This window comes from Salvelinus sp. IW2-2015, linkage group LG15, assembly GCF_002910315.2.
Source record: "Salvelinus sp. IW2-2015 linkage group LG15, ASM291031v2, whole genome shotgun sequence".
NCBI lineage: Eukaryota > Metazoa > Chordata > Actinopteri > Salmoniformes > Salmonidae > Salvelinus > Salvelinus sp. IW2-2015.
Window position 1 is genome coordinate 21,798,636 of NC_036855.1, and position 23,353 is coordinate 21,821,988.

The following is a 23,353-nucleotide window of genomic DNA, read 5'->3' on the forward strand; positions in this document are numbered from 1 at the left end:
AACAAATAGAGAAATTGATTGCCTGTACTGTATGGCTACACCAGCGCAACACAAGCAGACAGACAAAACCCAAGCTGCACCTAGTTCTCGCTCTGCTGGCTCACTGGTGAATATCAACCGACTCATTAAACAACCACTGCACAGTTCTGTTGTACCTGCGAGTCTTATTCCCCTGCTCAATATGGCACTCTTTTCTATCGCAGCCTCTGAATTTACAGCTGCTAACCTTGCCAATGGGCCTGAGAATAGAAACAAACAAACCCAAATAAACCCAATAAAAGCTCTTATTGGAATACACATAACCAAAAGACAAGGGCATCCAAATGAATCACACACATTTAGAATAATACCACGATTGCATCAACCTTTCGAGACAATTCTTAGACTTAAGGGCATAGTGGGAGGGAAAAAATGGACCAGCTCAATATAATCTTAAAGGAGGACTACAGGAAATTCACAGCACAGGAACAATAATCCCAGGAAACCTTCAGATAAACAGATTGTAGCTCTTACGTAAAACACAGCCAAGATAAACATGGTTGCACAGTAAAGGAGATGGTTGTTGTAGCAGACCTGAATATCAGCGCCAGTTTGGGGGTAGCTGGCGACGCCTGTAGAGATCAGATGTCTACCGTAATGGTGCACGTTGCACAAGCGCAATGGCAGACATCTTACAACATTTGCAACAGACAGCCAAACATTCCCAGGGGGCAGCAGTGGATCACAGCAGTTTGATAACAGTTAAACACACAGCAGAAGACCAAGGACTGACAGCTTATCGTCATTATTAGTCTCCCCTGTATGCCCAATGCAAGCAGCTCTGGATAGTTCAGTCAGCATATGCTTTTCTTAAGGGCAACTGCTTTGCTCTATAGACTATACATGGTCATAGCTGCTACAGGAAGAGTGCATACAGATAACCAAGAGAGATAGAAGCAGTGTACTGTTGTGTTACATGGTCAGACCTGTGACAAATAGGTATGCCAGGGGTGGATTGTATAAGTGATCAAACATTGTAGAACCCAGCAAAGACAATCGGGTTATGGGCAAGCCAGGCAGTATGTGCATGAGGTGGGGTTGAATCTGCATGGAAGGACAATTAGGAATGTTGACAGATTGATGAAAGCGTGATAATGACCATAGCGCAGCCAAGACAGAAGCAGACAATGTGTCAGGGTGGGTGGTTAATGCAAAGTTGTTACACCAACGGCCACCATTGTATCAGGCAAGCAAGAGATGGAGGTGGGGGCAAGGAGGCACACCGGAGAAAGTTTTCACTAGTCCATTTCACCTCGCAAGGTGCTACAGAAGTGCCTCTGCTGCCCCCTCTCCATCCCCTATGTGTTACGATTGCACGCTACCCCTTCGACCTCGCTCTCCCAACCCCCCTAGAGGTCGATGAGCTGATCCACCAGCAGAAGGGAGCGGGCCATGTTGGGGATGCTGGACTCTGAACTGCCACTGTTGCTGCGCGAGTGACCACCTGAAACGTGCCAGAAAGAGAGAGAGAGAGGGATACAAGGACAAGGGGGGAGCAAGGAAGAGAGAAGAGGGAGAAAGGCGAACAAGCGGGAGTGAGAGTAATATTTAGAGAAAGAATTTGACAGAGAACAGAGCCCAGAACATATAATGGCAAATAATTGAGAATCGGTGAAAGAGAGCGGAGAAGAGAGCAGAATGACAGGAGCAGACAGGGGTGAATGAGGGACAGGGGGAAGAGAAGAAAGATACAGAAAGTAAGCTGATGTTATCTATATGCAGCCGCAGCATTTCAGGGAAAGCGTGCTGGGAGAACCTATTGTAAGTCGTCCTACCCTCTAGAAGAACTACTCCTTCAAGCTCTGCCTTTGGTGCTTCTGTTCTGACAGACTGTACAAAACAACTGCAGAACGGCGCCTCCCTTTGATCGGAACTCTTATTGACAACGTTCAACCAATGAAAAGTGAATGCGAGAAAGCGAAGAGAAACCCACCGATGTGAGAGCATGCTAGGACGAGGGCTAGCTAAGGTTACAGCACAATCCAGCTATAGTCGCTCTCATCAGGTGTAAGTGATGAACTAAGGTGTTATCTAGGGTCTTCTCAGCGATGACTGTGCTCATTCATGGTCACCTTGGGTTATATAAGTTGAGGAAGACAGCTCATACAGAACAGTACTCTGGTCTTCAGAAGATCTGTGTGGATCAACGAGACACGTGGATCCAAACCATATCTACATTCTGCTGGTCTACCTTACATACCTTGGTTGTTGGTGTTTTTGATGAGCACAGGGATGGGGTCAAACTCGTCCTCAGTGCCCTTCTCCCCAGCCTCGGGGCTGGAAGCCCGACAATGAGGTAAGCAGAGTCCTTGCAGGTGAGGAGAGGAGTGAAGGTGGAGGGGGAAGGTTAGCGCAGCCAGAAGAGTGCGAGTGGGGGGGGGGGGGGGGGGGGGGGGGGGGGGGGGGGGGGTGCAGGGAGTACAGAGATAGATGCAGCCAGAGCAGTCACAACGTTAGTACTAAGCCATGCATCTGATGTGGCTTTTGTAAATGAGTCAAGGGTCTGCAGAAGATCCCACAATGCTGTGGCTGCTGTATAGCGCTACAAATTAATACCTCACTGTTTGAACTATGAAGGGCTGTTGATACAGGCTGCCGACAGGTCAGCCTGTCGGCTGATCTTGATATTACTAATATGATAGTTTAACATCATACATTCAAAGGTCACTTGCCTTTGAACATGTATTTTTGTGTTTTGACTGGGCGTTAAAGCTGAGAGATATTGCAGGCGTGTGGTTTAGTTTTTGCTGAACATAAGACTGAGGTCAGACTTGCTGAGGGGCGTTTACACAGGTAACACACTGAGTGTACAAAACATGACAGACTGACCAGGTGAATCCAGGTGATGTCACTTGTTAAATCCACTTCAAATCAGTGTAGATGAAGGGGAGGAGAAAGGTTAAAGAATGATTTTTAAGCCTCGAGACAATTGAGGCATGGATTGTGTATGTGTGCCATTCAGAGGGTGAATGGGCAAGATCAGGATTCATACAGACAGTACAAGTCAAATTCAAGTACTTTTTCAAGCAATAATATTCATTTTCAAGGATCATCAATTTGTTATAGTTCCTATTATGCAATTGTTTCTAGTCGCAGTCATCACTACCTTACAAGTTCAACTCAATAATACGGGTTTCACTTTATTTACTATGAGTGGTAAGTCAGTACTGATGATGTTGACTGATTTCCTTCTATGAACTCTAACTCAGTAAAATCTTTGAAATTGTTGCACTTATATTTTTGTTCAGTATACATATTATTAAATTGTCTTTATATTTCACTAAATGACATGAAAGTGAAATTTGACGGTGTAAAAAGCCATTCGTAGAGTCAAAAATATTTTATTCTATACCCATTAGAAGAAAATTAAGTTATGTGTTTGATAAGATTAAAGACACAATTTACATTTCTGGGGAACCCACATGGGTCCCGGACCCCAAGTTTGGGAACCACTGTACTACTAACCTCTCTCCCTGCTTGCTTCAATGCTTCCTCTCTCTGTGTATCTCCTTTGCAGCTTGACTCACCACTGTCTGTCTCACTACTCTATAAAGAAAAGGTATTTTGTTATGAGAACTTAAAGTAGCCCATTTTTGGATTACAGCTAGCTTAATTTCAGTCAACTGCTCCTGCTGAGGTCAGGTTTCATTCAACATTAGCTTCTAACTTCATCCTTCTAGCCAGCTAGTTATAGCTAGCTACCTGGCTAACAGCCAGAGCCTTTGAACTACCTAGCTAGCTAGACACCTGACTGAAATATAAGCGACTATTTACGAGTTGTACACTGGGGGGGGGTTGTTTGGGGATGTCTGTTGACACGGCAGGAGTCAAGGGATGTTAAAAGAATTCTCACTATCAGCGGCGTCCCTCTCCTACTTGCCACTGTATGTCTGGTCTGACGTAGTTCATTTCCCCTCTCGGCCTACATCATAGGCAGAGTTTCCCGTTGGACAGAGTAGTGAATGAACGCGCTGCTAACAAGGCAAATCCGGGAGATTAAACGCCATTTCCCAAATATAAAGGTAAGTAAACGGTGTTTACCCTCACCCTCCACTACATCCTTGGTTGAGTCTGGCAAAACTCATTCATAAACATCAATATCCTGCCAGGCAGGAGGAATCTACTGTACATTTGACCGGCATTTTAGCTATTGATGTGACGTTTGGTGGCACCTAATCAGTCAGTTCTGTACCTGCCTGGCTGAGTGGCAGTGTAGGTGGAATGAGCGAGTTCTCCTGGCAACTAGAGTGCAAAACTCATTAGGAAATAAAACTCAGTAGACTGCCTGGAAATTAATTTGCACGACCAATACATTTTCTAATATTTTTAATATAAACATAATTGATCATTTCCTTTTTTCATCTCATTTTAATTAAAGTACTTTGGAAGTACCAACTTGAGAAAATGTTTGATTTAGTAGTTCATTCAGTTGTAGTTAGTAGTTCATTCAGTAGTTGAATTTCAGAGTGCCAAATTCATGTATTGCACCTTGTGCAAAACCTTGTGCAAACCCTGCAAAATAACTTTTTTAAGTGCCTTTGAATGGGGTATGGTAGTATTATGGTAGCTAGGCGCACAGGTTTCAGTGTCAAGAACTGCAACACTGCTGTGATTTTCACGCTCAACCGTTTCCGTGTAATATCAAGAACGGTCCACCACCCAAAGGACATCCAGCCAACTTGACAACTGTGGGATGCATTGGAGTCAACATGGGCCAGCATCCCTGTGGAACGCTTTTGACACCTTGTAGAGTCCATGCCCCGACATATTGAGGCTGTTCGTTCTGAGGGCAAAAGGTGGTGCAACTCAATATTATGAAGGTGTCCCTAATGTTTTGTACACTCAGTGTACAGTATATGACAGCTGGTGAGAGGGTCTTACCAGCAGGTGCTTGGGCAGTGCCAAATGAGACAGGAGCCAGCTCATCCAGACAGGAGGCAGAGCCTGCGGGTGCAGAAGAGCAGGAGGATGGAGGTACACAGACAGTTTGAGCCCCAGGGGTGGAGGTGTGAGACAGCAGAGAGCAGCCCASCAGAGTGTCCTCCCCAGCTAGAGGGTCTGAGGGAGGAGAGGCCAGAGCACAGGGGCCAGGATGTAGGGAGGAAGAAGGAAAGAAAGTAAACAGGCCATTAGCCCAAACAGGGGGGGAAAGCATTGGGTTAATAAGCTCACCCTCTTCCCACAGACAAAAGTTCAGACCAAAAGTAAATGTGAGCTTCCTCTTATAAACTGAGTATACAAAACATTAAGAACACCTGCTCTTTCCATGACAGACTGACCAGGTGAATGCTATGATCCCTTATTGATGTCACTTGTTAAATCCACTTCAAAATCAGATCAGTGTATATGAAGGGGAGGAGACATGTTAAAGAAGGATTTTTAAGCCTTGAGACATGGATTGTGTGTGTGTGCGCCATTCGAAGGGTGAATGGGCAAGACAAAATATTTAAGTGCCTTGGAACATTGTATGATAGTAGGTGCCAGGTACACCGGTTTGTGTCAAGAACTGCAACYCGGCTAGGTTTTTCACAATCAACAGTTTCCTGTGTGTATCAAGCATGATCCACCACCCAGAGGACATCCAGCCAACTTGACACAACTGCGGAAAGCATTGGCAGCAACATGGGCCAGCATGCCTGTAGAACGCTTTCGATACCTTGTAGAGTCCATGCCCCAACAAATTGAGGCAGTTCTGAGGGCAAAAGGGGGGCTGCAACTCAATATTAGAAGGTGTTCCTAATATTTGGTATACTCAGTGTAAATTTATCCTCCAAGTAGTACCCTGCTCAAACCCCAGACTAGTAATGGTAATGTGCTGTATGTAGTAGTTGGACCAATGACAGGACCATGGTCCATTAGTGTCCTCTAGTGGAGCAGATTTCCACTACAACCAAAAGCTAAGAAAAAAACAAACAACTGCCCACTGAATGATGTGGAGAGGTCAAACCCAGGGGCAGCAGACACGCTCTATTGCTCAGCAGTAGCTGCCTTGTCCCCAGCTCCAGCCTATTTTCACTGGCTGCAGGGAATGTCAGCCATTACACAAACATTCACACTTTGCTCATGTTCATCTGGAGCAGAATCAGCACTGCTAATCAACAGTGCGCTGCAAATGTTTTCCTGTTCACCRTTAAGAGTACGTCATAGTAACGGATCATTGAGATAAACCGAGGCGCTCGCTGTCACAACCATTCCAGACAGTTTCGTTAACAGCAATAAAAAAATGGTGACAGGGAATAATATTTTGCTGCAAGCAAACCTGTCAGCACAGCCTGGCAGGGCATGTTTGAGCAGGCTACTGATAAATGACCTGATCCTTTCAACACCAAGCAATAGTTAAAACAAAGAAAACCACAACTAAGCTCCTGAATCAAGACTGATATGCCTGTATGACGTTGATGGCAGAAATAACACTCAATCTTAGTGAAGGAAAATCCCTCTGTGTTATCCCAATGCATTGTGGCCTCACACACAGAGCTGTGCGTTCATTCATGCACGCCAACTGATGTACGGCAATAATACTACCTATAATTCAGGGCTGATACAGAGGAGTGGTAAAACAGTAAGGTATAGGGCACTAACCTGGCAGGCTGGCTGAGGCTGTGTCCAGACCCAGGATCAGAGAGTCCACATACATATCAGCCTTAGCTGCTGCTGAAAATGGAACAGGAGACATGGTCAGATAAAGAAATGAACGAGAATGAATAAAAAAAAGCTCCAGGTAATAAAGTATATGAGACTGATTTGAGTTCATAAACAACCAGAAGCATCTCTCATATCTGGYGAGGATACAGGAAGGGGAGAGACAGGCATGCAGACAGGCAGGCAGGCAGGCAGGCAGTCAGGATAGCCTGATACCATTGCTGTTGCCCTCTCCACAGCTGCTGAAGGGGTCAGCCAGGGGCAAAAGGTGAGGGAGCAGCAGACAAGTCTCAGGGGACTTCAGTCCCTCAATCAGCTTCTCTGTGAGCCATCCAAACAGAGAGACAGGAAAAGGAGAGGGAGGACCAGGAAGGAGAAAGGCATAGAAAGAGAGGAKAGGAAGGGAGAATTTGCATAAGCAAAGTAGGAGTAGAGGGAGAAAAGAGAAGAAGGCTCATTTAGGTACCACTGAGAACATGGTAATTAATTATGCTATCAAGATGAGCATTAGTTGGTAGAGGGTAACGCTCACAAGGGGTAGTAACGGTTAGTTCTTGGATTTGTCAATATTCTACTGACTGCGTCATGTTTTGCCATGAGYCAGCCCTCTCCCTCTTGCTTTCCTATTCAGCAGAGGGGCATAAAAAAATATTAGGAAAAAATAAAAACAATCCTAGTGTGATAGAAATCACAGACCATGCTTGAGTAGAGGACAGGTTTATTTCAGCTGGGCCCACTCTATTAATACCATTCATGTCAAACTGGTAGTGGAACGAAACAGCATGCCTTCAAAAGGGAGTGTGTACCCTGATCGTCTTAAACKATCCACACATAAATCCATCCAACCAAACTGAGACAAAGACAAACAACTAGCAGCTAGTGTCATTATCTCATCTGTATTTGGTCATTAGTTGACAGATTCATTTCAATATGGCAGACAAGCATTGCCAAATAGTCTCAAAGAGCAAAATGTCAGCCTATACAAAAAACATACCAGGGGTTAGCTACCATAGCGCCATTCCACAGACTAGGCCGACATCACTGACTGTCCTTACATGACTCCTCACTTTCATCACTGAAAAAGTGTTGGATCACCCAGCACTACCGGACTGAAGGCATCCTTGTTAAGTCAGCTTTGCTGGGTGTGCCAGGTGTCACAGACAAAGCAGGAGAACTGTCTTCAGGATATGTGCCTCTCCAGCAGGTTAGTACATCCAAACAGCCTGAGTGCAAACCAGGTGCATGCGTGTGAGAGCATCTTCTGGGTCAAAACCTCCTCTCCATACATACTTACAGGTGACTGGCTGCTATGGGGGGACAGAGGACCTTGGGCAGGGGGTGTGGGCTCAGAATATGACACAGCACAGCTGCCCATTTGCCGCCTTCACTAAGGGATAAAGGTCATAGGTGGTAGGTCAATGCTAACAAACTGCTATGATACAACAGCTGTGCATTCCAGAGCCATATTTAGATGTATGGCTCTGGTGTACTTCTCGTTTGGCACCATATCGCACCATAGCAGCATGCACTGATCTGTGAGGAAACAGATTCTCTTTCCAATCCCCTTTAAGAATGACATATGAAAATGTAATAACTAGACTAGATAGTAGGACCATCCCTTCTGAAATATGCTGTGGAGCAACAGGCTTGGAGGTCCTACCATCTGGCCTGTGGTTATGTGAACCTCTGCAGACACTGTGCAGTGCTCTGCCAACAGAGACATTTGGGCTCCCGAGTGGCACAGGGGTCTAAGGCACTGCATCTCAGCGCTAGAGGCGTCACTACAGACACCTTGGTATGAATCTAGGCTGTATCACAACCGGCCGTGATTGGGAGTCCCATTGGGCGGCGCACAATTGGCCCAGCGTCGTCCGGGTTTGGCCGATGTAGACCGTCATTGTAAATAAGAATTTGTTCTTAACTGAATTGTCTAGTCAAATAAATAAAGGTTACAACAGCAGGGATGCAGTTCCTGTTGTCGATACCTGTGCTGTGCTGCAAGTAAATCCTTAGGGCACTGATGGATAGAGAACACTGTGTAGAAGAATATGTGAGTGGGGAGAGGACAGAGAAGAATAACCACACCCTGCTTATGTAACAGCCACAGGCTGCCTTTTATCCCCTCAGTCTCAGTCCCCACAGACTGTTTGACTGTCACTGGAGCCACTCTGTGGGCCTTTGCACAGACCAGACTGAGCTAAGACAGTGTATTGCTCCTGTGCCATTTGGAAAAGCAGTCAACTACCAACTGAAGGAAGAGCTCAGATGTGATGGTAAACTTTCCCACTTTTCTCAGTGAGAAGGGCATTCTGAAGCAGGCACCTCCAGAGATAGGCTACAGTACAGCAATCAAATTAACAAAGTAGAATGTGTCCTTCTGGTAATCAAGCAACAGTGCAGTTAGAGGCACGGGTCCACAAGTGTGAGGCGATCCAGCTAAGGTCTCTATTCATAGGAGCTGAAAGGGAATCAATGAGTGCGTTTACTGCGCTAACAGGACAGGGACAATAGCACGACAGAGCAAAGCCATGTAATCTCAGAGTCATTATATATACAATTGGATTTAAAACAACATGAGCTATAGGACATACACTACAATGCCAAAAACAGACATCCCTTGAAAATAGTGATTTGGCTATTTCAGTTGCTGACAGGTGTACAAAATCAAGCACACAGCCATGCAATCTCCACAGACAAACATACTGCCAATGGCCTTTTTAAAATGTTTATTTTAACTTTATTTAACTAGGCAAGTCAGTTAAGAACAAATTCTTATTTTCAATGACGGCCTAGGAACAGTGGGTTAACTGCCTTGTTCAGGGACAGAACAACATATTTTTGACCTTGTCAGTTCGGGGATTCGATCTTGCAACCTTTCGGTTACTAGTCCAATGCTCTAACCACTAGGCTACCTGCCGCCCCAACTGAAGAAGAGCTGTGACTTTCAATGATGGCACCTTTCCAACAAGTCAGTTCTTCAAATGCTGCCTTGCTAGAGCTGCCCCGATCAACTGTAAGTGTTGTTATGTGAAGTGGAAACGTCTAGGAGTAACAACAGCTCAGCCACAAAGTGGTAGGCCACACAAGCCCATAGAAAGGGACTGCAGAGTGCTGAAGCACGTAGCGCAAAAATCGGTTGCAACACTCAGTACCGAGTTCCAAAGTGCCTCGAAGTGACGTCAGCACAAGAACTGTTCGTCGGGAGCTTCATGAAATGGTTTTCCATGGCCAAGCAGCCGCACACAAGCCTAAGATTACCATGCGCAATGCCAAGCGTCGGCTGGAGTGGTGTAAAGCTTGCCGCCATTGGACCCTGGAGCAGTGGAAATGCGTTATCTGGAGTGATGAATCACGCTTCACCACCAGGCAATCCGACAGACGAATCTGGGTTTAGCGGATGCCAGGAGAACGCTACCTGCCCGATTGCATAGTGCCAACTGTAAAGTTTGGTGGAGGAGGAATAATGGTCTGGGGCTGTTTGTCATGGTTTGGTCTAGGCCCCTTAGTTGCAGTGAAGGGAAATCTTAATGCTACAGCATACAATGACATTCTAGACAATTCTGTCCTTCCAACTTTGTGGCAACAGTTTGGGGAAGGCCCTTTCCTGTTTCAGCATGACAATGTCCCCATGCACAAAGCGAGGTCTATACCTAAATGGTTTGTCGACTGGCCTGCATAGAGCCCTGACCTCAACTCCATCGAACACCTTTGGGATGAATTGGAAAACTGACTGCGAGCCAGGCATAATTGCCTAACATCAGTGCCTYACCTCACTTATGCTTGTGGCTGAATGGAAGCAAGTCCCCGCAAAAAATGTTCCAACATCTAATGGAAAGCCTTCCCAGAAGAGTGGAGGATGTTATAGCAGCAAAGAGGGGGAACAAATCCATATTAATGCCCATTATTTTGTAATGAGATGTTCGACGAGCAGGTGTCCATACTTTAGGCCATGTAGTGTATACAATCCACCAACATGATTGTCTCAGGAACATCTATGTGCAAGAACTGAAAAACACTGGATGGAGGGTTGATGTTGGCAGGACAGACAACTGGAACGTGCCACTTCATTGCACAACAATGTTGCATGCTGGAAAAGGGCATTACCTGGAGTGTCAGAGAGGGAGAGTGTGTTAAAGGGGTCCGGGCCACTCAACATCTCTGAGCCTGCATCCAAACTCAGGATGTCAGCAGATCTCTCAGCTTAACATCACACAGGGAGAAAGAGAGAAAGAATGAGAGCTATCAGGAGAATAGGGGGAGGAAGGATGTTGAGGTTTTTTACAGTTATTGATCTAATTGAAGTCAACAAGATGTCATTGAGGACAACACAATAAACAACATTATTGAATACTAGTTTCTGATTGGCTAGAAGGGCTTTCTAGAACACGGGACAGTTGGATGTCTCTGGGACCGATATATACGGGACACCTAATCATGACGCAACAAAGCACTGCACATGCATACCGTACTTGCTACGAAGTTACAGAAGCTAAACCAACAACTACACAAACCAATATTAATACATTGTAAATTAGGAAAAATMGAGAAAACATTTGTCTTAAAGATTTAGAGATGAAGCCAACACCTAAAAACACATGAGGACACCTCATGGGAAATATGTAGAGATGAGGGAGGGATAATAACGTAGGTATGACACAGGGAGAGGGAGGAGAGCTGTTGAAAACATGGACAGCCTTACCTGGGAAAGCCTTGCCTGTAGCACCAGCAGCAGAGACAGGCTGCAGACCTGGAATGAGGTTCTCTGTGGAGAGGCTGGCCCTCTCCCCTGTTGTAGCTGTCATAAAGACATACACAATTAGGTAAATGAACAGAGGTGACGCTTTTTTCTATCTACCACCTATCCATTGCACTTGCAGATGTGTATACACAGATTGGGCATTGTGGTCTTACTCTCGACCAGCTTGGTAAAATCCTTGTTGAGTAGCTCCTCAGCAGTGAGCTTGGAGAAGTTGTCGTCACCAAACGGGTTCCAGCTGCCAGTCGGTGCAAAGGGAGCTGTCTGGGCACCGCCCTCACCTGGCTGGTTCACACTCTGCTGGGAGGAGCAGGGGGAGCCAGAGGGGGTGGTGCTGGCTGACCTACAACACACATACGGAAACAAAGGTTACAGTGGAAATCATCCATCTCATTTATCTTATGTACAAACAAGTCTGTGCAAATAAAGAGCTTGTAAGCAAATATGGGTGAATTAAAAGTCTATTGAGTTAATTGTAGATTGAATAGACGGTTTATTCCTGTGTTAAACTGGGCTATAAAGGGGGTGTTTATACGGTTGTCTGTTGTATATTCATTGGCCTGAATCTCTCTCTCTGTGTCAGTAGAATAATTGGACAGTTGATTGTTAGTTCATTGAGATTAGTTAATTCAGATTACTTGGACTTGTTGAGGCTGGCCTCGGCTGCAGCCGCCTGCAGTAGCTGGGTGGACCTGCTGACTGGGACCCCAAACACAGCACTGTGGGTGACATCGCTCAGTATGCGCCTGTGGCCACCCCGGGGACCCATCTTTGGGGAGGAGGGGGGCGTCAGGGAGCCAACCTTGTGGAGCCCACGGCCAGATGCCAGAGGCTGGGGAGGAAAGACAGTCATGAAGATTAGCAAAAATATCACACGGAATATGAAAATCAGGGAGAGAAGGAAGAAAATTACAGGTTGATACAAGTTGATTAGCCATTCTCTAAGAGAGGATATTATTTCATTGCATCCCAAAATACAGAACCATTGCAAAACCATATTGAAACATTCTACTGGTTAGTGAAAAGACATGGTTGATTAGTGGCAAAGCGCCAATGTAGGGTCTTGAGGATGATCAGTTATTCATTATATTTTTTGTTGTTGAGAGGTTGGATTTAGAAGATTCAGAACAATACATAACAAAACACAGGAATCAAGAGACAGAACTGAGTGGTGACAGATTCCAGAGACAAAGATGTTTCATGACAACCTTAGACATTAACCATAGTGAAAGGAAAAGCAGCCAGACAGCTTCTAAAACTCATCTTTTTGGTTGTATATCTTTGAACACTATGCAAAGCATGAAATATCCATCTTTGATGTTAGAAAAAAATGACTAAAAAGATTAAAAGATGACCGTCTTTACATTGTTTGTTTGCACCTTATTGCAGCCCTGATGTTTACAGGATACAGGACAAATCCAAGAGCAAGTATTTCTACAATTTTTTACATAGATCAATAAAACATGCAGTTATTTTAAAGGGAACTAATCCAATTCAAATGTAGAATGCATACAACGTCAGTGTTAGGTGATTAGCTAGATTCGAAGGCCCCAGACAGAAAGAGAGGGCCCGTTAGCCCCCCTGTCCCAAAGAGCAGCAGGCTGCCAGAGGGGAGGGAGGTTACCGTGGGCTCAGAGTCACAGTCAGAGTCGGAATCAGGTGCCACAGGTCCTGTGGCTGCAGGCTGAGGGGGAGCTGCTGTTTGGGGGGAGGGGGGCACAGGGCCGGCTGGTGGCTGCAGAGGAGCAACAGGACTAGCTTTGGGCTGCATAGCCACAGAGCTCTGGGGGGCTGGCATGGGAGGCTGCTGCCGTTTGTAGAGGGTCTGCACCAGTTGATGCTGCTTAGGGATAGGATAGTGGGAAAAACACAACCAGTGCTCAGGAAAACCTCTCCCTACTGTCTCATTTGGCCAAGTTTGGGATGAGTTATTGCTCTGAGAAGTGCAAACCAGTTCGCCACATGTACAGTGGGGCAAAAAAGTATTTAGTCAGCCACCAATTGTGCAAGTTCTCCCACTTAAAAAGATGAGAGAGGCCTGTAATTTTCATCATAGGTACACTTCAACTATGACAGACAAAATTAGAAAATAAATCCAGAAAATCACATTGTAGGATTTTTAATGAATTTATTTGCAAATGGTGGTGGAAAATAAGTATTTGGTCACCTACAAACAAGCAAGATTTCTGGCTCTCACAGACCTGTAACTTCTTCTTTAAGAGGCTCCTCTGTCCTCCACTCGTTACCTGTATTAATGGCACCTGTTTGAACTTGTTATCAGTATAAAAGACACCTGTCCACAACCTCAAACAGTCACACTCCAAACTCCACTATGGCCAAGACCAAAGAGCTGTCAAAGGACACCAGAAACAAAATTGTAGACCTGCACTAGGCTGGGAAGACTGAATCTGCAATAGGTAAGCAGCTTGGTTTGAAGAAATTAACTGTGGGAGCAATTATTAGGAAATGGAAGACATACAAGACCACTGATAATCTCCCTCGATCTGGGGCTCCACGCAAGATCTCACCCCGTGGGGTCAAAATGATCACAAGAACGGTGAGCAAAAATCCCAGAACCACACGGGGGGACCTAGTGAATGACCTGCAGACAGCTGGGACCAAAGTAACAAAGCCTACCATCAGTAACACACTACGCCGCCAGGGACTCAAATCCTGCCAGACGTGTCCCCCTGCTTAAGCCAGTACATGTCCAGGCCCGTCTGAAGTTTGCTAGAGAGCATTTGGATGATCCAGAAGAAGATTGGGAGAAAGTCATATGGTCAGATGAAACCAAAATATAACTTTTTGGTAAAAACTCAACTCGTCGTGTTTGGAGGACAAAGAATGCTGAGTTGCATCCAAAGAACACCATACCTACTGTGAAGCATGGGGGTGGAAACATCATGCTTTGGGGCTGTTTTTCTGCAAAGGGACCAGGACGACTGATCCGTGTAAAGGAAAGAATGAATGGGGCCATGTATCGTGAGATTTTGAGTGAAAATCTCCTTCCATCAGCAAGGGCATTGAAGATGAAACGTGGCTGGGTCTTTCAGCATGACAATGATCCCAAACACACCACCCGGGCAACGAAGGAGTGGCTTCGTAAGAAGCATTTCAAGGTCCTGGAGTGGCCTAGCCAGTCTCCAGATCTCAACCCCATAGAAAATCTTTGGAGGGAGTTGAAAGTCCGTGTTGCCCAGCAACAGCCCCAAAACATCACTGCTCTAGAGGATATCTGCATGGAGGAATGGGCCAAAATACCAGCAACAGGTTGTGAAAACCTTGTGAAGACTTACAGAAAACGTTTGACCTCTGTCATTGCCAACAAAGGGTATATAACAAAGTATTGAGATAAACTTTTGTTATTGACCAAATACTTATTTTCCACCATAATTTGCAAATAAATTCATTAAAAATCCTACAATGTGATTTTCTGGATTTCTTTTCTTCTCATTTTGTCTGTCATAGTTGAAGTGTACCTATGATGAAAATTACAGGCCTCTCTCATCTTTTTAAGTGGGAGAACTTGCACAATTGGTGGCTGACTAAATACTTTTTTGCCCCACTGTAAATACCCTTCTGAGTCCTGTGTTTTTCATGAAACTTGTCATTTACAGTATTTACATGTGGTGAACTGGTTTAACAGATCAGAGGGGAGTTTCTGCAAAGTCAATAAAGTTATTCAGTTTGATTCAATTTAATTCAAAAGCACAAGGTTATTCAGAGGTCCTGATAAAAGTGCACTCTGCATAGTTAGACAATAAATAAATGGATACAAAACAAACAATGGCATCTTTACATACACAGCATGAGCATACAGTGGACCATGTTTATGTCCAAGGAGTCTCCAACTAATACTATTTAGATAAAGTAAATGGAATATTGCAGTGAAATTACTTCATATTATTGGCAAATGGCAACAAGATTGTCAACACAATGAAATATATAGTGCCTTTAGCAGACTGATATGAGATATGCCCACCTGGTTGACTTGCTGATGTGGGCTGAAAAAGGCGGCTGCCTGCTGCTTCATGAAGAGACCCTGCTGATGCTGGGGCGTGGCCATGGGTTGCGAAGAGGTGGTCTGAGCCAGTGGGGATGTGGCCTGTGCAGCAAGTGCCTGCTGAACTGATTGGACAGCAGCAGCAGGCTGTGCGGCAGCTAAAACACCTGTAATACAGTTAAGATGGTTGTCTTGTAACAGCCCTGCTAAACTACAGCCATTGGGCTTCCGGCATTGCCATCAGCCATTGAGGGAATGCTTCTTTTGAAATCAATGAAAGCTGCTATACTGCCCATGTCGCACTCGCGTTGCGTCACATCCAATAGCAGCGTCCAAGCTCAAGAATCGTTGCGGTTCAATTCTCTGATGCACGTGTTCATTCTCTTGTGAATTGAAATAAAGTTGATTGTGGTTGTATATGGCCTTGACTATACACCACTGCTTATTTTACATTTGTCATTTAGCGGAGGCTTTTATCCAGATTTATGAAGTCAAGAAGCTATTAGCTAGCAGAAACGCTAGCTAGCTACAATGACCATGTTCACAGTGTAAACAAAAGCAACTTGTAAAATTAAAGGATCATTCAGTACAACCCCACTAGCAACAATTGAGTGAGTACTTGCAAAAAAACTGGACCAAAGATATTGTGCTTATGCATAATCAATGAACATGGTACAGTAGGTGAAAATAGAATAAGATGCCCTTCCCCTCTGCTCCTCTCCGCTCTCAAAGCATGGCCCTGTGTAGTAGGTAACACGTCACATTGAACCGACACTGATGGCAAAGCAATACGTAGTGGAGCTCAAGTATAAGGGTGAATTCATAACAATGGACTGAAACAGACAAGCTTGAAGCTCCTATCCGTCTCTATACAAGCATATGGACAGATAGACTATGAATGTCACCAAGGGCTCATTAATTCAAACCTTGTCCTGCTGGACAAATTGAACCACTGGGATTACAAGGCCATGTTATGTCAGCCAAAGATGTGGAACATTTCAATGCAGGATGCCCATCTTGGTGGGTGCTTTGTTACAGGATAAGAGACTTTCACTGCTAGCAGGCCACAGCTCACACATCATCAGATCCTTACGGTTCAAGCTTTGAGAAGCAGAGGTTGTATAGAGGGTAGTGTACTGTATGCGTACCTATGGGCTGGGGCCCTCCTGCAGCCATGTTGGGTCTCTTGCGTGGGGTGAGGGCTGACTGGATGGGCAGGATGCCGATGGGCTGGGTCCCTCCAGCTTTGGGGCGTGAACGGGGTGCGATGGAGGTCTCCATTGTGGGGACGGGGTCTGTGAGCCTTGGAGGGGGAAAGGAAAGGCAGGTTATCATTGCTGGAGCTTGACATATTTAACTATAAAAAAAAGCCCAGATACTTATGCTCTTCACTCACCTGGCTTTGGATTGACTTTTTTTGGCCACAGCTTCGCTGGCTCTGATTGGTTCGGGGAGTTTTGTAAGAATAGGGGAGTTCTGAGAAGGTGAAAAGAGTTAGAGTACTATGCTTAGATATACTACCCAACTAAAATCAATAAGCTTCACCCAGATTTCTAGTTTAAAAGTTTTCCTTCGGTCACAGAGCAGGAACAAGGACCCTTTATCATTATAAACTTTTGCATGACATATGATTGCAGCAATTCAATGATCAGTTACAGATTTCATGAATCAGCTTTGAATGTCCACTTTGATGCCTCTCTGGGAATGTGGTCTGAAATGTGCTGTGTCAGATGATTGAATGCTGACATTGCACCATCAATGCATAGCAAAGGGGCCTAGGGGATGGAGGGCAGCCAACTGGCAACAATCACAAAGCTCCCTGCTCCACCATCTTCTGGCATTTTACACTACACTTATGTTGCTTTCCAAAACGATAAGACATGAATAAAACATTTCAATAAAACGTGAAAGCTTCTTACGTTTAAAAATAAATAACATCTAGTACAGTGCCTTACATATCATCTCTTACTTTCAATGATGTATTTACACCTGGCATTAGGAACGGGCAAGATAACAATTCAGATAAAATTAAAAAGGTCCTCTACATTATGACCAATTGAAATATTTGGTTGTAACCTTTGTCTCCAGGGAGATTTTCTAGTACGGTTGTCATTACTGATGGTGAGGTAACTTACATGTACGTTCTGGATGGGGCATTCTATCCCGGCCAGCCTGAAGGAGAAGTAGGACACTTGGTAGATATCTGGTCTCTTCTCAGGGTCAGGCTCCAGCATGTATCCTGATGAATGGAAAAACATATGGTTGGTAATGATGATACGAATACATTTCACTCATTGGACTAAAATACTTGGGACTGTGTAAGACAGAAATGGCACAGAGAAAAACAGAGACAGAAAACAAAGGCAGAGCCTTGACTCTCTCACACACACACATGGACCAGTGAGTATAAGGTGATGGGGAGGATGGCTACTCACTGATGAGGCAGTGCATGTCCGGGGAATAGCGGGAGTTATCTGGAATAGTGAAGCTGCCATCACAGATGGCCACCTGGCTCTCCCCAAACGGCAGGGTGAAGTAGCACAGCTTATAAAGCAGGCAGCCCATAGCCTGCAGAACCACAGCACAGAAAGCATCAGCACACCTTGTGTTAACTTGGCATCAAGCCAACTGTGTTCACCCATAAAATGATTCATTAATTGAAGGTTTATACAAATATGTCCATTCAATAGAGAGTTGCATCTGAAAAACAAATTGTCCAAACCCCATGTCTCTTGTCATTTGGACACACCTACTCATTCAAGTTCTTTTTTTCTCTTAAAAAACAAKAAWTTTCTACATTGTAGAATAATAGTGAAGACATCAAAACTATGAAATAACACATATGGGAAAAAAAGTGATAAACAAATCAAAATATATTTTATATTTGAGATTGTTCAAAGCAGCCACCCTTTGCCTTGATGACAGCTTTGCACACTTGGCATTCTCTCAACCAGCTTCATGAGGTAGTCACCTGGAATCCATTTGAATTAACAGGTGTGCCTTGTTAAATGTTCATTTTTGGAATTTCTTTCCATCTTAATGTGTTTGAGACAATCATTTGTGTTGTGACAAGGTAGGGGTGGTATACAGAAGATACCAAATAGGGCTAAAAGACCAAGTCCATATTATMTCAAGAACAGCTCAAATAAGCAAAGAGAAACAACAGTCCATCATTACTTTAAGACATGAATGTCAGTCAATCCAGAACATTTCAAGTACTTTGAAAGTTTCTTCAAGTCCAGTCGCAAAAACCATCAAGCGCTATGATGAAACTGGCTCTCATGAGGACCACCACAGGAAAGGAAGACCCAGAGTTACCTCTGCTGCAGAGGATAAATTCATTAGAGTTAACTGCACCTCAGATTGCAGCCCAAATAAATGCTTCACAGAGTTCAAGTAACAGACATCTCAACATCAACTCTTCAGAGGAGACTGTGCGAATTAGGCCTTTATGGTCAAATTGCTGCCAACAAACTACTACTAAAGGACACCAATAAGATGAGACTTGCTTGGGCCAAGAAACACGAGCAATGAACATTAGAGCGGTGGAAATCTGTCCTTTAGTCTGATGAGTCCAAATTTGAGATTTTTGGATACAACCGCCGTGTCTTTGTGATGCAGAGTAGGTGAACGGATTAGATCTGCATGTGTGGTTCCCACCGTGAAGCGAGGAGGTGGTGTGATGGTGCTTTGCTGGTGACACTGTCTGTGATTTATTTAATATTCAAGGCACACAACCAGCATGGCTACCACAGCATTCTGCAGCGATACGCCATCCCATCTGGTTTGCGCTTAGTGGGACTAGTGACGGAGTGCTGCATCAGATGACCTGGCCTCCACAATCACCTTTCCTCAACCCAATTGAGATGGTTTGGGATAAGTTTGACCGCAGAGTAAAGGAAAAGCAACCAACAAATAGTTAGCATATGTGGTTACTCGTTCAAGACTGTTGGAAAAGCATTCCAGGTGAAGCTGGTTGAGAGAATGCCAAGAGTGTGCAAAACTGTCAAGGCAAAGGGTGTCTACTATGAAGAATCTAAAATATATTTTGATTTGTTTAACATTTTGATTACTACATGATTCCTTATGTGTTATTTCATAGTTTTGATGTTTTCACTATTATTCTACAATGTAGAAAATAGTAAAAATAAAGAAAATCCTTTGAATGAGTAGGTGTGTTCAAACTTTTTACTGGTACTGTATATTTATTTACAAAGCTAACAGACTGAATTTCATTATCCACCCTCCACAAAGACAATCTGTTCCTGTTTTCATTGTGTATTTCTGAGTCTTTCCCTTTAAAATTGCCACAGAAAAGTCCCTCCCCCCAAAGTAGATTGATCACCAATATAGCCAATGAAAGCAAAGGATCTGAAGATGAAAATTACAAGGGTATCAAGTTGATTTTGATTGGTCCAAACCGTGGAAAGTCCTCCAAATGGTACTACCACACAATGCCAAATACTGTATGGAAGAGCGGCGAGGTCTAAACTGGCAACGGTCACAGCAAATGAACGTTCTTATTTCATCAACACTGTCAAATGAAAGTATATTAAGGTTATCATTTTTTAGAGAACAATCTAATGATTATGTGATTTATAATGACATAGGGAAAAGAAAACTGTACTTTGACATTCATCTTGCAGTACCCTCCTGAATTGCCCTGTTTCTCCACACATTCTAGAGCAGTGAGTGAACGCCCTATATAGTGGAGAGAAACCAGTCATAATCTCTCATGGTGATATAGCAGCATGCCAACTCACCCAGATGTCTGCCTTTGTAGTGATGACCGTGCCATTATAGAGGTTGATCATCTCTGGGGCTCGGTATGACAGAGTAGTGTACCTTACATGGGAAGGAAGGGAGCACACCAATTTTGGAAGGACTTCAATCACAGATAAACTCACAACATCCCAAACTGTTGTACTTGTTGGTTCACTAGACTAAAACTATCAAACCACTTTCATGAGTTCAGTATTCCAGTTGAGGTGAAGCTCTTCAGAATCACTCACTTCTTGATTTCCTCCTCCACCAGCGGAACGCCCTCTGTCTGAGGGTTCTGGAAGCGGTTGGTGGCACTGCCAAAGTCACACAACACATAGTGTCCCCGGTCATGGAGCAGGATATTCTCCACCTGCAGAGGAGATAGACACACAGATGAATCCTGAGACCATCTTCGAATAGCGTTTAACATATTTATACACTTCATGGCTCACTTCATGCTGACACACATATGCAGCTAGGACATGTATTAAAGAAAAACAGATTAAAAGGCCATGATAATGCCAATGAGGCCATTAAAGTGTAAGTAAAGTGCAGACTGAGGGTGTGTGAAGACAAGTGCTCGTGCCTTGAGATCTCGATGGATGATTGGCGTCTTGCACTGGTGGAGGCAGGCCACGGCCTCGCAAGTGTCACAGAAGATCTGCAGCACCTCTGCCTCAGTGAAGCCTGTCTGCAGACGCTGGTTCATCAGGTTCACCACCTGACCACCTGTAACAAACCAGGAAGGACTTACAATGGGTTTGGGAAAAAATAGGTATGAGGTTTGTGCACTAATGAAACCACTAAAGCGCTTGAGAAGGAAAGACGAGCAGAATTACCACGACAGAAGTCCATGAGGATGAGGACCTCCCAGACATCTCCTGCTCCCACTGCAGTTATACTGGAGTCCAGGAAACCCACAATGTTCCTGTGGCCCACGAGGTCCCTCTGAACACACAATTGGTTAATATTTTAGAGAATATAAAGAACCTCATACATCTCTGGTTGGCTTTCAAGTTCCAAACAGGGTGCCATAACAATGGTGATCTTTGTTTGTTTTTTGGACTGACTGAGTGTACCGTTCTGCTCTAGCTTACTGCCTATGAGGATATGCCAAAAGGCTGGAAGTAATAATGATAGCCATCCTGTACCAATTATACCCCCCAGGGTGTGGCTGCAGGGGCTAGTTATCTTACAGCATGGCCTCTAGTTAGGCAACGGAGGCCCAAGGGGGCGGGGGAGTTTAGCTGCATGAATGCCAATTCAACATATTCAGCAGCAGGCTCCAACTGGGCTAAGAGTGAAACTCTATTACTACCCACCCTCCTGCTCCTTCCCTCCATCTCCTCTCTGTATATGTTTAAGTTAGTCTTGTCAACCCTCCCCTTCCATAGTCAGCAAATCACACACTCCCATATCACCTTTTCCAGAATAAAAAAAACCCTCTTCTTTGATTTGTGTAATGTTGCTCTATGGTTCTACATCCGCTTCACTATAGCAGAAGCACAGTGATCCTGTGGTTTCCAACGAGTCAGTGACCTCACACAATCCAATGCCCCCTTTGTCTAAGAGCCTAACCATATAGCTATTAGCTAGGTGTGCATTCTACGTTGGACTGAGTGACCGACTAAGCAGGGCTCCAGCCCAGAGCCTGTTCTCACCATGATCTGGATCTCCAGCTCGCAGACCTGCAGGTCGTGCTCGTTGTTGACATACATCCTCTTCAGAGCACAGCGCACCCCCTGGTTGGTCCGCACCAGGAACACAATGGCAAAGCCTCCTGTGGAGGGAGGGAGAGAGTGAGAAAGAATGCAGAGGATGCTTAAATTTCTGCATTGACCTGTGACTGGGTAGCACAGGTCACCAATGAAGTCAGCTGCAATGTCAGACAACTTAACAAGAACGGAATACAATAAACATGAAAATGGCTAAATATGGAGCGACAAATGTTCGCTTCGTGACACTAGTTCCCCCTTGAGCCAAATGATGAGCTTTGACCTTCACAAATGTCAGCGACAGTAACTGAATCAGCCCAGAGTCATAGACAGTCAGCCTCCTCCAGTCTCTCTGCTCAGCCTCAATGAATGAGTCTTAGCTGCTGATGCTGCTAAGAGGCTGATTGAGCAGAGCAGAGCGGGCATCCTCCAGTCTGTCCATTACCTCATGACAGCAGCACACCACGCAACCCTGGCAACGTGCACCCTCTCTCTCTCTCTCTCTCTCTCTCTCACACACACTTCATGACCCTGGATAAACAGTGGGGGTGGCAAAGTTAGCTGGGAAGATACGTTGTGAAATGTGTGTTCAGTCAGAGGGAGCTGTGATAAAGGACGGCTCAAAATAGCATTGGGTGAGTCAGCAGTAGAGCCGAGACAGAGAAAGACTGCAGGTATTGGAGCAGCAGCACTGACTGGAGACAGTGAAGAGTGCGAGATTCCATCATCCGGCTATTAGAAGAACATTGTACTGACACAGGGCAACTGGCAAGGCTCCAAAAGGGCCCTTATGTTGGTCTCTCCATCTCGCTCACCTGCTAATTCAGACACACAAAACCACTAGTGATTGTGTATGTGGCTGGCTGTGCCCACTATTTGTTTCTGTTGAACAAGGAGGCAGTACTGGCTTGTTGTTCCATGCGTGGTACAACACTGGGCTCTTTCATCTACACACCTTTCACACACAGCAAGGGAGCTGGCCTTTACCTCCATAAAGAATAATTCCATCAGATGGGCAGGGTTCAGTAGAAGCACTGTCTGGAACTTAACATACTGTGCATGTATCTCAGCTAGACTTTTATCTCACATTGTTCAAAGAAAGGTAACAGTAGTGCATTTATGTCAGTGATGCAGAGCTGGTGTTTTGAAGGATTGGTGGTTCTGCAGTGTTGTAGCAGCACAATGCTGTAAGGTGAGTAGTATGTGTGTCTGTGATTAAGAACTATAGGCTAGTAGTAGCTGAGCCAATGCTCGGAGGGGTTGGTTGAGAGCTCTGCTGTGCTGCTGCATTGACATGCACTACGCTAAATAAGCACCTCCAGGTTCTGATCAGAGCAGAAACAGATATGGGCCAGGACCAAGTTTCACTAATCTGAATAAGAGATTGATTTCATATTGGTTCTTCTCTCTGCTGCACGCACACACAAGCACCAT

The 23,353-nt window shown here is 44.7% G+C and overlaps 1 protein-coding gene across 10 annotated transcripts in view; it reads right to left on the reverse strand.

The window, feature by feature from the left end:
• Nucleotides 1-23,353, reverse strand: part of LOC111974128 (AP2-associated protein kinase 1) — a 43,007-nt gene that overhangs the window by 6,795 nt on the left and 12,859 nt on the right. The window contains exons 2-20 of one of the 10 annotated variants that reach the window (XM_024001727.2): nucleotides 21,866-21,984; nucleotides 21,044-21,152; nucleotides 20,791-20,933; nucleotides 20,453-20,574; nucleotides 20,204-20,285; nucleotides 17,876-18,008; nucleotides 17,576-17,679; nucleotides 16,837-16,916; nucleotides 16,589-16,743; nucleotides 15,420-15,607; nucleotides 13,062-13,277; nucleotides 12,076-12,269; nucleotides 11,593-11,780; nucleotides 11,381-11,476; nucleotides 10,786-10,881; nucleotides 6,898-7,002; nucleotides 6,622-6,693; nucleotides 4,921-5,097; nucleotides 2,446-2,903 (exon numbers count right to left, since the gene is read on the reverse strand). In XM_024001727.2, the coding sequence (XP_023857495.1) occupies nucleotides 2,746-2,903; nucleotides 4,921-5,097; nucleotides 6,622-6,693; nucleotides 6,898-7,002; nucleotides 10,786-10,881; nucleotides 11,381-11,476; nucleotides 11,593-11,780; nucleotides 12,076-12,269; nucleotides 13,062-13,277; nucleotides 15,420-15,607; nucleotides 16,589-16,743; nucleotides 16,837-16,916; nucleotides 17,576-17,679; nucleotides 17,876-18,008; nucleotides 20,204-20,285; nucleotides 20,453-20,574; nucleotides 20,791-20,933; nucleotides 21,044-21,152; nucleotides 21,866-21,984 (2,537 nt within the window). In that variant the 3' untranslated portion in view covers nucleotides 2,446-2,745. The other 9 variants (XM_070447030.1, XM_024001719.3, XM_024001718.3 and 6 more) reach the window with 9 other exon arrangements.